Source organism: Sinocyclocheilus anshuiensis, unplaced genomic scaffold (assembly GCF_001515605.1).
Source record: "Sinocyclocheilus anshuiensis isolate Anshui unplaced genomic scaffold, SAMN03320099.WGS_v1.1 scaffold907, whole genome shotgun sequence".
In the NCBI taxonomy this organism is placed as follows: Eukaryota; Metazoa; Chordata; class Actinopteri; order Cypriniformes; family Cyprinidae; genus Sinocyclocheilus; species Sinocyclocheilus anshuiensis.
Window position 1 is genome coordinate 1,645,350 of NW_015546133.1, and position 13,303 is coordinate 1,658,652.

Below are 13,303 nucleotides of genomic sequence, written 5' to 3' on the forward strand. Positions count from 1 at the left end.
CATAAACACATTTCATTACACCAAATACACCAAATAATGTTCTTTTTAGCAACATCATATGACCCCTTTATACACGTAACTTAATGAAAGTTGATAATTGTTTGCATTAAAAGTCAACATGAAGTGGATTTTTCAACCCATTTTGCTTATAGAAATTTGTAATGTGTTTTGTTGAAAAAGGATTTAAATAAATAAAGTAAGTAAAAAAGTAGGGTGGGGCCTACAGTAATATTATCCAACTGGAATTGATCGGATCATGAAAAATGGCATCTTGTGTCCCAATGGTAAGAAATCTTTTTTCAGATCTGTCATTTTCTATTATTGTCATAATCTGTATTACATTAATGCTAACTGGAATTAAATTATAGTTAAATTATTATAAAAAGTATTATTATTTTTATAAAAAAGATAAAAAAGTTGCATTCATTTTGAGTAATTTTTATAATCTTTTTCACACCACTGTATACACACACACACACACAAATGTAATTATCTAAAATAGGTTGATTAACATTATTTTTTCCCAGTCATAAAGGTGCTTGGCTGTGATGACGTCAGCTAAAACAACAGCAAAAATGATTTTATTTTAATGAATTATTACAACAATTTTTTTCTATTTTCTAATAATAATATGACCAGAAACATGTATTAAGAAAGTAAAATAATGCTGATGTTGACTTTAATCATCTTTTTTTCATCATTATTTATATTTTATATTGTGATTTCTTTTATAAAATGATAATATTATCAAGGAAAAAAATGTAGCTTTTTATAACAATAAAAATCTTCCAGGCTAATAGCACGCTAATTTTTTAAATAATTTTTACTGTCAATTCTCTGCTTACCTTTAGCTGCATTCTCCTGCATGCTAACATCTCTGGTGGTGCGAGAGAATCGAATGCCCTTGTAATCTTGCTCCTTCACATAGACGATCACCACCCCTAGAGAAGACTGGGGTGGACTGCCCTGGTCCATCGCCTCCACTATGAGGGTGCTCTGGGTTTGCGTCAGGGTCTGGAGCTTCTCGGTGGTCTGGATCTCCCCTGTTAGTGAGTTAATAGCAAATCCTCTGACTGGCATTGCAAACCGGTAGAACACTGACCCGTTGGCTCCGAAGTCCTTATCTTCTGCTCTCATGGTGGCCACCACCTGATGCGTGGACACACTTCCACTGGACACGTTGATAATCAGCGGGTCCTGGATGAAGAATGGTGCATTGTCGTTGACATCCAGGATGGTAACGGTCACCTGGGCTGTGGTGTTGCAGGGTGCAACAGGTGACAGGTCAACCGCATACACTTGGAAGGTGTAAGAAGCTCTTTTCTCTCGGTCCAGAGGTGCTGCGGTAGTGATCCGCCCCGTGTCTGGATGTACTGTGAATGAACCTTTGGCCTCTTGACTAAGGAAGTATAAGATTTGGCCATTTTCACCTTCATCCACGTCTGTGGCTGTCGCATCCAACACCAACGAACCTACAGCAGCATCTTCTGAGACATCAACGGTGTAGCTACTGCTTCCAAACTTAGGGCTGTTGTCGTTTACATCAAGGACTGAGATGTCCACAGTGGCTGTGCTGCTCAGAGAGGGGCTCCCGTGATCTTGAACCACCACTTTCAAAGAATAACTGTTCTTCCGCTCTCGGTCCAGAGGTCTTGAGGTAGACAGAGCTCCAAAAAAAACATCAAGTCTAAAGTCACCATCTGGGTCACCAGCTAGAATTGCAACACACAGACACAACATTTGTTAACAATCAAGCAGATTGGATCTTCTTTTCATAAGAAACAAGCCTGCAATGTGAACAAAAACAGTAACATGCCTTGACCACATATAATTCAAAATGCAGTGTGTTTTAACTTAAAGACTCTAAATATGGTTTGTAATTCACTGTAGAAGCTCTTCTACATGTACCTCTATACATACAATCTAAATATCCAAAATGTTTTACCAGTGATCTTATATTCCAGTCGTCCACTCTCTCCAGTGTCCAGGTCTGTGGCTTTGAGGGTGAACAGCTCCACGGGCTCTTGGTTCTCAGGCACTTCCAGATTGTAATGCTGCTGCCCGAAAGCAGGAGCATTATCATTCTCATCCAGCACTGTGATGTGCACTTTAGCCGTAGCAAAATTAGGGGGTATGCCTCCATCTTTTGCATACACTATTGCAAAGACAAGATATAAAGAGGATTGTTAAGTTTAATAATATTAGAAATTATAATTAGAGAAAATAATATTTTAATAATAATATAACCATATTCAGGCAAGTGTTGTTATTGTTAACCAAAACTAAAACTAAATGTTTTCGGTAATTTAAATAAAGCTGAAATAAAATAAATATTAGATGAAAAAACTAAAACAAAACATTTATTTCAGTCATTTGCCGAGGCAAATTTCAGATTTTTATTTAAGTTGAATCACTAAAATTACTAAAACTTAAATTAAAACTAAAATTATATAAAAATATAAATAAAAAACGAATAAAAAAATTAAAATAAATAAAAGCACAGAACCAAACTAAAAATGAACTAAAATTAAAATACATAAAATAAAAATAATTGAAATAAAAATAAAAGCTAATTCAATATTAATAAATATTATAACAGTCAATAAATAATCCTAAAATAACACTGTTTCAGCCATATTATGTGCAGATCCTGACTGTGTTTATGTACCTGTTACAGTGTAGTGGTCCTGAAGTTCTCTATCTAGAACCTGAGTGACAGATATCACACCCGTCTCTGGATTAATTGTGAATCCATCCTCAGTCACACCACCGTAAGTCACCAAGCCATTAGTGCCTGCAACAAAAACAGAAATATATAATCAATAATGATCAGAATCGAATACTAGCAAACTGGCTACTGAATACTGCACAGTAAACACTGCACATTACCAACTATTTTTGAGTTGAAAGTGAAACCTTTCAAACTGTTTTATACTACATTGTCCTTACTCATATGTTGCATATGAGTGGCATCTAGTTATTACAAATAAATTACAAATTAAATACATTTTTATAAAAATGTATTATTATTTAAATAGTAATAATTTACCTAAATATGTTATTTAACTTTTATTTTAATATTTTTGGGAATTTTTATTTAAAAATGCCTTTTGGCAGTCAGATCAAATAACAAGTCAAAAGAGAGATGTTAAAAATCATGGTTAATATTATTATTTAATGATAGTAATATTATTTCTAAATGATAGATCAAATCAGGTGCATTGTATTGTGGGACACAGTATTCAATCAAGTGGCAAATGTAGTAGGTAATACTGAAAATTAGCACAAAGTGCAGAGTAAATACACGAGTAGTCTGCCCTTCCTTTCTGAGTTAGAAGGTGTACAGGAAGTGAACAACCTGATGTGAATTAAAACAGAAGTAACATGTCATAAAATATCCAGGTTCAAACCTTTTCATCTTAGATTTAATACTGGTTTCATTAGTAGTTCATTTTGCTGATTCAGCCCGAGTCGTGGTCCACACAAGTGTTAAGTGTGGACCAAAGACATACGGGTGCCAGATTGCGTGCAAAGTCAGTGAGCTTTGGCACGAGCACCTGCTTACTCAATTAAAGCTCCCTGAAGAATGTCTTTACAATCTCTCATACTCTCTCACTGAGCCCAGGGGGCTGAGAATGAGTCCCACATACCCTCCACAGGAAGTGTTAAAAAAAACCACTGCCCTCACCGCAACACAACATAACTGCTTTAACCAGATGGCGAAGATTTCAGACACAGGTCATGAATTTCTAAAAGGTTGGAATACCCCGAAATGCAGGTGATTCTTTTTAGAAGTAAAGGCACATTTAACACATGGATTACTGCAGGAATTAATCGACTATTCCTCACCGTGATCCCGGTCTGAGGCGGAGACCTTGAGTATGCTTGTTCTTGCTGGCTGGTTCTCTTTGATTTGGGCTTCAAATTCGCTACGTTCAAACCATGGTGCTTCATCATTCACGTCAATCACCTGGATGGACAGCACCTGAGTGGTGGAATGCTGAGGTATCCCATGATCCTCAGCGACAATGGTGAGGTTGTAGCTCTCCTGTTCCTCACGATCCAGAGGTTTGAGAATGGAGAGAGAGCCTGGAGAAGAGGGGAAGAGAAAAACATCTGGAAATCTGCTGCAGATGGCCTCGTGATCATTTGCCCTGTGGCTGGAGACGTGTGACCGAGGTCAGGAAGCTGTTGTTTTATACTATGCATATTTGTAATATTTCATTATGTACGCACATGCCAAACACTATCTTAAAGCTCTACATGAATATGGCTGGGCAAATCAGTTGCTCTGCTGAGGTTAGAAGTTCATTTGTGACTAAAATAGCCCACCACAACAAATACTGATGAGATTACCTTTAGAAAAAGTACTGTTGTAGTACCATATTGATGCTATACAGCATAATATTGAATGATACCATGATATTACTACAGTGCATATCTAAAAAAAAGTTAGCTGGTAGGTTAGCTTAGGCAGCTAGCTTAGGATGCCATAACTACTGTACACCATTGTGTGGATAAAAAGCATTTTTCTCCATTAATGGCCATGTAAAGGTAGTTGTTTTTTTCAGCAAGCAACATAAAAAAATGTATTATTAAATGTAATATAATATAATATGTTATTATATAAATATATACATGCAGATTTTTTTAAGTTTTAATATTAATATTTAAGATTTTTTTAAGTTGTCATTTTTTCTCTATTTAGCTTTAAATTATTTTTATTTATTTTTTAGTAATTTAGTAGTTCAGCTTCAACATTTATTTATTATTTATACAGATTATTTATGTTTAATATAATAAAATAATACATGTGCCAGCTGAGAAATTGCCACTGAGAAGAATGGGTGCTACCGTTCTCTAAGCATATTGGAAGTTTTTGGTTTTATTTATCTGTATATTCATTCATTGCTTCAGGGGCTAATTCATCTTTGATGGTCCTATGTGAACATAAAACTGCTCATACAACATAGAAGTCAAATACAATATCCATAACTACACTCTGAAATTCATTTGAGCTGTATTCCTTTTCCGTTTTTCGCCTTAATTTAGCTCCTCCACTAAGGATAAGGAATAATAAGGAATTTGAGAATGAAGCTTTTTGCTGACTTTCTGGTATGAAGACCAAGGAAGAAAGCTGTTGTCATGATTCCATTTTGAACCTTTCCAGCTATACCTCTCTGCAATGCTGTCATGAGCAAGACCCCAGGCGAGGGTCACATTTAGGATAAACACACCCCTGTGGTCGATATGGCAGCCTGACTGCTTGCTGACTGCGAAATATTATTGTGTGTTTGTGAGAAGTCTGTGTGCGGTCTCCTTTTTTTTTAATTTATAGTCCACCAAACACTCTAGTTTTAAACACATCATTGAGATGTTTGAGCTGGCTTCTGCTTCTGAATACGGTAGCTCTGGTTTTGTACTTAACGTCCATCTCTAGACCTCCTACTTAAAGTGTCCAAAGAGTTTGAAGACTTTCTTCTCAGTGTCTGGCTAATATCAGCTGTGACTTTATTGTGTGCTTCAACCCAACTTTTATATACATAGTATATAGTATACACCTTATTTAGAACAGAAATGAAACACTAACCTACATCATAAACCATCTGACAATAATGGAAGGAAAATCGACTACAGCTGTTCAGTTGATTAGGTGACTTTGTCTATTTAATCTAATTTTGCGTGAGCTGTAAATGGTCGTATTCTTGGATAATGGGAGGAATTTCAAACTAATACATGCATATTTCCAACGCCAAATCAAGGAGGTGCGGTCGATGGGGCAAAATCAAAGTGCACTCCCATGAATAACCGTTCAAGTAAATGATCTGTTCTGCTAAATTACTTCTGGATTTGAGTGAATGGCCCATAAAGCAGCGTGGTGTGAGAAAGAGATGTTTTTCAAATAGAGCAAAGTAATGATTCTTACCACTGTTCGGGCTGAGGCCGAACCGCCCTGCCGTGTTTCCTGACTGGATCCTATAGAACACTTGGCCATTTTCGCCCTGGTCCGCATCCCGAGCAATGACGTAAAGCAGGACAAAGCCCACCGGCTGGTCCTCCATCACACTAACAGCAGTCGGGGAGCTGAAGATCGGAGCGTTGTCGTTTTCATCGGTGACGAACACTCGTGCCGTCACCGATCCCCAGAGTCTCTGATTGGGGTCCGAGGCTGAATCCATTGCATGGACCACCAGGAACAGGCTGGAGGTCTCCTCATGGTCCAGCTCTCGGCTCAGTTTTAAGACTCCCGTGACAGGATCAAGACTAAAGAGGTCTGGGATGTCAGGCCACCGCTGTTGGATAGAATAACGTATCTCGCTGTTGGGTCCACTGCCATCTTTATCAGCCGCCTGGAAGGTGTAAATGGAGGAACCAGCTTGTATGTTCTCAGGAATAACAATAGTGACTGGATCTTCTGGAAACTCTGGTGCATGGTCATTACTATCCTGCACGTTGATTTCCAACTGAACCATGTGAGTGCTTGGATAGGCCTTGGAGAAATCGTCCACTTCGATCTGTAGACTATACCGTGACCCTTTTTCATAATCCAACTCTCTAGCCAAGTAAACATCTCCTGTGAGACGGTCAACCATAAAGTTTCCTTCATGATCTGTGCCTCCCACTACAAGGTAGGTCACCTGACCGTTTAAGGTCATTTCACGCTGGTCATGTGCTCTAACTGAGCCAATAACAGAGCCTGGCTTGGCTCCCTCCACTGAGTTGAGGGTCATGGATAGGGTGTTGGGTTTTGGAGGAGTCCTTGTGGAGCCAATGACCTACAGATTGGGAACACCAAGATTTCAGAAGATACATTAGTTACATTTTAAGCTCAACTAGTATATTTTACAATACACCTCCTTGAACTATGTAACAAAAAGTGTCAGTAAAGACATTTATAATGTTAGAGAAGATTTCTATTTCAAATAAATGCTGAACTTTCCATTCATCAAAGAATTCTAAAAAACTTCCACAAAAATATTAAGCAGCACAACTGTTTTCGACATTGATAATAATAAGAAAGGTTTCTTGAGACCAAATCAGGATATTAGAATGATTTCTGAAGGATCATGTGGCACTGAAGACTGGAGTAAACTCAGCTTTGCCATTACAGGAATAACACTGTAAAAAAAAATTAAATAAAAAACAGCTCTTTTGAATTATAACAACATTTCACAATGTTACTGTTTTACTGTAGTTTTATAAATGCAGCCTTGGTTACCATAAAAGACTTCTTTCAATGCTGAAAGAATAAAATGGAGTGAACCTGTCTGACAACATTAAAGGCCCGTGATATCATTTCCTAAGTCCTTGAAGTACAGTAAAAGCTGGAAAATGGTTGACAGGTGAAGCCTTTCATACTAATATCCCCATGTAAAACAAAACACTACACACATACTGGATCACAGGAAGGAAAGCAACAGAAGGATTGACGCTGATCCATTTCTTGGCTCTCTTTTAGGTGCAAAGTACACTGGACTTTCAAAATGAAGCTGGCATTACTGATGGTATGTAAAATATTATCTTGAGATTGCTACGGTGCAAGGTTCTGTGGTGCGAGCATATCGGCGTTAGCGCTACCGAGGTTTGCAGCTTTCCGTTTGATCATGGGGAACCACAGCTGGGCCTCATCAGAGCCATCTGGGAACACTTGATTCAAATGTGCATTCTCCCTCTGTCTCTCTCTCTCACTCCACTCCTCCCTCACTCTCATCTTCCCCATACAAACAGGGAGAACAGAAATCACATGCAACCGCACACTCTACAATTAGCCGCCAACTCCCTTTTTGAAATCACATCTGTAAAAGCACTAAAGATGTTTCGCTACAAAAGAGAACTGGCAAGAATCATTCTGCAGAGAACAAACTCTTTAGAATACAAATTATTTTACGTTGGAATAAAAAGCCATGAAAATTATCCTATTGTCAAGGATATAGTTTGAAATGTCTGATTCACGCAGTTCCAAGCTGAGTTTTGGGATTAATACAGGGTTTTGTGTTACAGTATGTTCCTCTGGAACAGGAAATAATCCTGGGAGTTTTGAGGTGTTTGCGTTTGCATAGACAGGAGCTGGCCTCTGGGTCACAGCTCATTTCCCTGCTTGAATAATGATACCACAGCTCAGGGGACTGTAAGTATGATGATAGTTTGGCACAGTGAAAGACGATTGTCCATATTGATGCTCATGCAGCAAGATTTAAAAATGTTGGCAGATTATCTAAAAAAAAATTAATTAAGGGTAGTCTTATGACTTGAAGCAACCAGCCAAAACATGCTAAAAACACTCCAGGCACCTTGGCAACCACACACAACACTTCTCAGAAAGTTTTGCACAGGCAGAAAATAAAATAAAATAAAATAATAAAATAAAAATTACAAATAAATAAAAATAAATAAATAAATAAAATTAAATAAAATAATGACAAAAGCACATAACAAAATGACTTCAACTAAAATTACATGAAATTACTAAAAAAAACTAATTAAACTAAAAACTGAAAATCTTAAAATAAAAGCTAATTCTAAAATATTTATGAATAAGACTTTAATAGAATATATACTAAATAGTAGATAGTACTATAATATATAATAACATTGTTAATTTTTGAAGACTTTAGTTACACTCAGTTTCTGGTCAAAAGTTTAAGTATAAACTAAACTAAAATAAAATAAAATAAAATAATGACTGCTTGATGCTACACAAATATGGTTAAATGTGAGCTATTGGCATCGCTTTGACTTTTTTCCATTTTAGTTTTTAACTATATAGACTCTAAAAGGGAGAAATTATGAAGGAGAGGGAGTTAGGAAGCCAGATTTAAACCTGCATCTCCTGCATGAGCACCAAAGTCCAACATGTACCCTCATCACTAGACATACTTACCTTGATTCTAACATTGAAAGTGATGTTTTAAAAAGTGCCTGGATAGTCTCACCTGTATAAGTAAGGCAGTTGAAGAGCTCTGAGATGGAGCTCCACGGTCCGTGGCAGTGACGGTGAAGCTGTACTCTGCCTTTTCAGCTCGCCTCAGGGGGGAAGAGGAGCACAGCTCTCCGGTGTTTGGGTTCAAGGAGAAACGTTCCGCTCTGGAGCCTTAAAAAGCAAGGCCAAATGAAAGCATAAATATAGACATATATGGTAGTATAATTATCCGTACAATACATCACACTGGGCACAAAGATAACTGTAAGGACATATGTTTACGTTTTACAGGCTTACCATTTTGCAATAACATCCTCTGGCAATAAGAAGACCCAAAACCCAAAATATGAAATATTCTAGACTTTTACTTACCTGATAATGAGTAAAAAATAGTACCATTCTCTCCCTCATCTGGGTCTTTGGCATGTAGAGTTCCTAATAAAGAACCGGCAGGAAGACCCTCCTGAACCTGGAAAACATCAAGCAAGTTTTAAACAACACAGTCTGGCTGCTTATAGTCGATACAAACAACTTCAAGAGCGGGAACAAATCCAAGGTCACAAACAATTTTTGAAAGATATTATGTACAGACGTAATGATGTTTTTATGATGTGTAAACTGTGCTTTAATAAACACAAGCACCTATGTTATGACACACTGATTTAAGGCTTTAAATATAGTGTGTGCCGGTCTGTTTCTTGCCTGAATGAGAATCTCCCTGCCAGGCTGTGTGTGGCTGAACGCTGGCGCGTTGTCGTTCTCATCCAGCACCGTGATATGGGCTGTTCCGGTGGCACTACGTGGAGGGGTACCACTGTCCTGAACCACCACGATGAGCTGATAACTAGACTGTTGCTCGCGGTCTAGAGCCGCTCTGGTACTGATTTCACCTAAACGTGAAATGTTTAAGTTAGTCAGAATACTCAGTCTAGAATGCTGCAAATGATTTTCAGTGTAGTTATTGTCAACTAAAACTATTTAAAAAATAATTTTCGTATATTGAAATAAAGTTGAAATAAATTAAATATAAATATTAGATTAAAAAAAATATGAAAATTAGAAATTTGGCCTTGGCCAAATAAAACTGAACTAAAATTAAGTTTAAGTACTATAATTACTAAAACCGGAATAAAAATAAATGTAATCTAAATAGAAATACTAAAATAAAAATAATAATAATAATAATAAAACTAAAAATGACCAAAATACTGAAAATACAAAAATAATATATAATTCATAATATTCATAAATACTTATAAGAGTATACAGTATATAAATAATACTAAAATAACAGTTGATGAAAAGTCAAAAGTTTAGAGTCTAGAGAGGGATTTTCAACCATGCCCAGAATGAAATTAAATGAAATAAAATAAAATAAAAATAAAACAAAAAACAAAATAAAACACTGTTTCTTTCTGCTTTCTAAAACTGGAATCTTTTCTGTTGGAGATAATAATCATTATTTGTTATTAATAACAAATGTTTTTGCAGGTTTGTGTTCCAGCTCACCAGTTTGGGAATTGATTTGGAAGTAGCGGTCCGTGTGGAGTAATCTGTATGTAAGGCGGCTGTTGAGACCAGCGTCGCGGTCGGTAGCAGACACCCTCCCGAAACCAGTTCCCGCAGGCAAGTTCTCTCTCACTGCCAAGAACACCCTCTCCTGAGAGAAACGAGGAGAATTATCATTTTCATCAGTGACGGAAACTCTCACTGTTGCGCTGCCGGTCTTCCCTATCTGGCTGCTTCCAGAAGTGGCAAGCACAGTTAACAGGTAAATATCCTTGGCTTCACGGTCCAAAGCACTCTTAACAAACAGCCATCCGCTGTCCGGGGCAATCCCAAAGCCTGCCGCGTCCCCATCAGGCCGGAGCCGGTATGCCAGTGTGGAAGATGGTGTGGAGCCTTTGGATGACCCTCCATTTCCGTTGGGATCTCTATTGAGCGCCCGGACCTGTAAGAAGTTGGTGTTGAGTGGTGTGTTCTCCTTCAGCTCCACACGGTAGGTCATCGTGTCAAACACAGGACCCTGGCTGTTCTCCGCCTGGATGTGAACCACCAGGCTGAACGTAGCGCTGAGCTGTGGTGCGCCACTGTCTTTTGCGATCACTTGGAGGTCATAGCGAGGTACGCTGTCGTACGACAGACTCCCAATTAGCCGGATTTCCCCACTACTGCGCTCTATGCCAAACGTGCGCTGCCCTCCGGCCGTCATCAGGTCAAAGCTCAGCTGTCCGTTAGGGCCGGAGTCGCGGTCTTCGGCCTGCACGCGGTACACCACAGTACCCATTTTTGTGGCTTCTGGTAGGAGCAGAGACTCAGACGATGACGGGAAATATATGGGGGTGTTATCGTTCACATCTGCAGTGGTGACTCGAACGCGAGTCTCTCCAAAAGCTGGAGGGGAACCACTGCGTGCTTGAATTTCCAAGTTGAAAAAGGGTTGTGACTCATGGTCCAGAGGAAGGCTTGTTCTGAGCGCTCCAGTTTCTGGATCGACCATGAAATAACTATCTGGATCCCCAGCAGAGATAGTGTAGGTGACATCCTTAGAGACTCCTGGAGCGAGAAAGAGATGGGATAAGATATATAAGCAGTGATTTAGCAGATGATTTAATCTAAAGTGACTTTCTAAACTTATTACAAGGACAGTTTTCTTGGAGAAACTTAAGGAAACAATGGTGATGATTCATGGATCATCCCTTGAGTGATTCAAACCTGCAACGTTTTGGTTACAAACGCAGATTTTTAATTATGCTCATCAAGGCAGCATTTATTTGATCAAACTTGTGAAATGTTATAACTTAAAATAACTGCTTTCTATTCTAATATATTTTAAAATGTAATTCATTCTTGTGTTGGATTTTCAGCATCATTACTCCAGTCTTCAGTGTCACATGATCCTTCAGAAATCATTCTAATATGCTGATTTGCTGCTCAAGAAACATTTCTTATTATTATAAATGTTGAAAACAGTTGTGCTGCTTAATATTTTTGTGAAAACTGCTATACATTTTTCAAGATTCTTTGATGAATAGCTCAAAAAACTGCATTTATTTGAAATAGAAACTTTTTGTAACAATGCATTGTAAAAGTCTTTAATGCATCCTTGCAGAATGAAATAGTATTCATTTCTTTAAAAAATATATTATATCAGATTATATTGGATAAATATCAGGTATTATTGGTTACTTAATTGTACATGCCTATTTCCACTATTTTCACATTTCCCCAATTGTTACTTACTTGTTCCCCAATTATTAAGTTAAGTTAAAAATACTGTAATAACACCGTTAAATGTAATCTTTTGCAAATCTCAAAATTAACATACATTTTTCATACTGTACATTATAATGGCGTGATGCCTAAATTCACTTTAAAATTCACATTTAAAATGACTTTTAGTTTTTAGTGTTTTATTTAAAATTTATTCAGATAAAATACTATGAAATTTAAATACTGGCAATTTATAAGTTATCAACTATACGTGAATCATGCTTTACATTATCAGCCAGAATTGTAATATCAGTGCATCCCTAGTACAGATAGGTACATCCTATAGAATTCCCCATCATTTTTCATTAAACATCCCAACATATGCCTGTGCTATCAGAAAATATACATCAACAAATAATAATTTCCAGCAACATGAGGTAGGGTGGAATCTGTGATGGATGTGACTGTTTAATAAAGTTCACGCTGCAGCTGCTGCTCTATTTGCACAACTGGCTCAGCGAGAGTGAAAATATTCCCCATCAGGCTTTTCAGCACCCCTGACTGTCTCACAGACACCAATTCATGCTTCAAAGAGCCACAGCAGTGAGGTTAGCAGAGCTATGTGAAAGTATGCAGCAGCACATGGCTACTTATACCTAATATAATGGTAATTCCAAGAAGATGCAACATGGAAATAGCTGAAACTAACCATTCCTGCCGCTGGCCCTCACTACGCCAACCTCGGTACCCCGGAGCACGTCCTCAGACACGGTGAAGAAGTACTGCGCCTGCTCGAACACTGGAGGCGCCACTAAGCCGGCCACAACGCTGATGTTCACTCTGGCATTGACAGGTGCTGTGAGACCGCCTCCGTCCCGTGCTGTGATCACCATGGTGATGACGGAGTTGGCCTTTCCATGCAGCGAGCGTGACAGCGAGATCACACCTAACAGGAAAAAAATGGAATTAAACAAGATATATGATTAGGCCTGAAGACTCTGAGAACTACATATGAGGATACGGATGAGCAAATTTGCTCAGCCTTTTTTCAAGCTGACAACCGTTTATTGGAATTTAAAAAAAATAAAAAATTGTGTTCCTTGAAGAAAGTCATAAGGGTTTTTCAAAGTCACACAAAATTTACATTTTGGGGTGAATTATTACCTAAAT

The 13,303-nt window shown here is 37.9% G+C and overlaps 1 protein-coding gene across 1 annotated transcript in view; it reads right to left on the reverse strand.

Annotated features, from left to right (window-relative positions):
• Positions 1-13,303, reverse strand: part of LOC107701146 (protocadherin-16-like) — a 105,332-nt gene that overhangs the window by 8,310 nt on the left and 83,719 nt on the right. Inside the window, exons 5-14 of the mRNA XM_016503102.1 lie at positions 12,843-13,079; positions 10,430-11,476; positions 9,623-9,810; positions 9,293-9,389; positions 8,934-9,091; positions 5,927-6,776; positions 3,850-4,089; positions 2,669-2,794; positions 1,946-2,155; positions 846-1,712 (exon numbers count right to left, since the gene is read on the reverse strand). Coding sequence (XP_016358588.1) covers positions 846-1,712; positions 1,946-2,155; positions 2,669-2,794; positions 3,850-4,089; positions 5,927-6,776; positions 8,934-9,091; positions 9,293-9,389; positions 9,623-9,810; positions 10,430-11,476; positions 12,843-13,079 — 4,020 coding nt within the window. The remainder of the gene's footprint in view (positions 1-845; positions 1,713-1,945; positions 2,156-2,668; positions 2,795-3,849; positions 4,090-5,926; positions 6,777-8,933; positions 9,092-9,292; positions 9,390-9,622; positions 9,811-10,429; positions 11,477-12,842; positions 13,080-13,303) is intronic.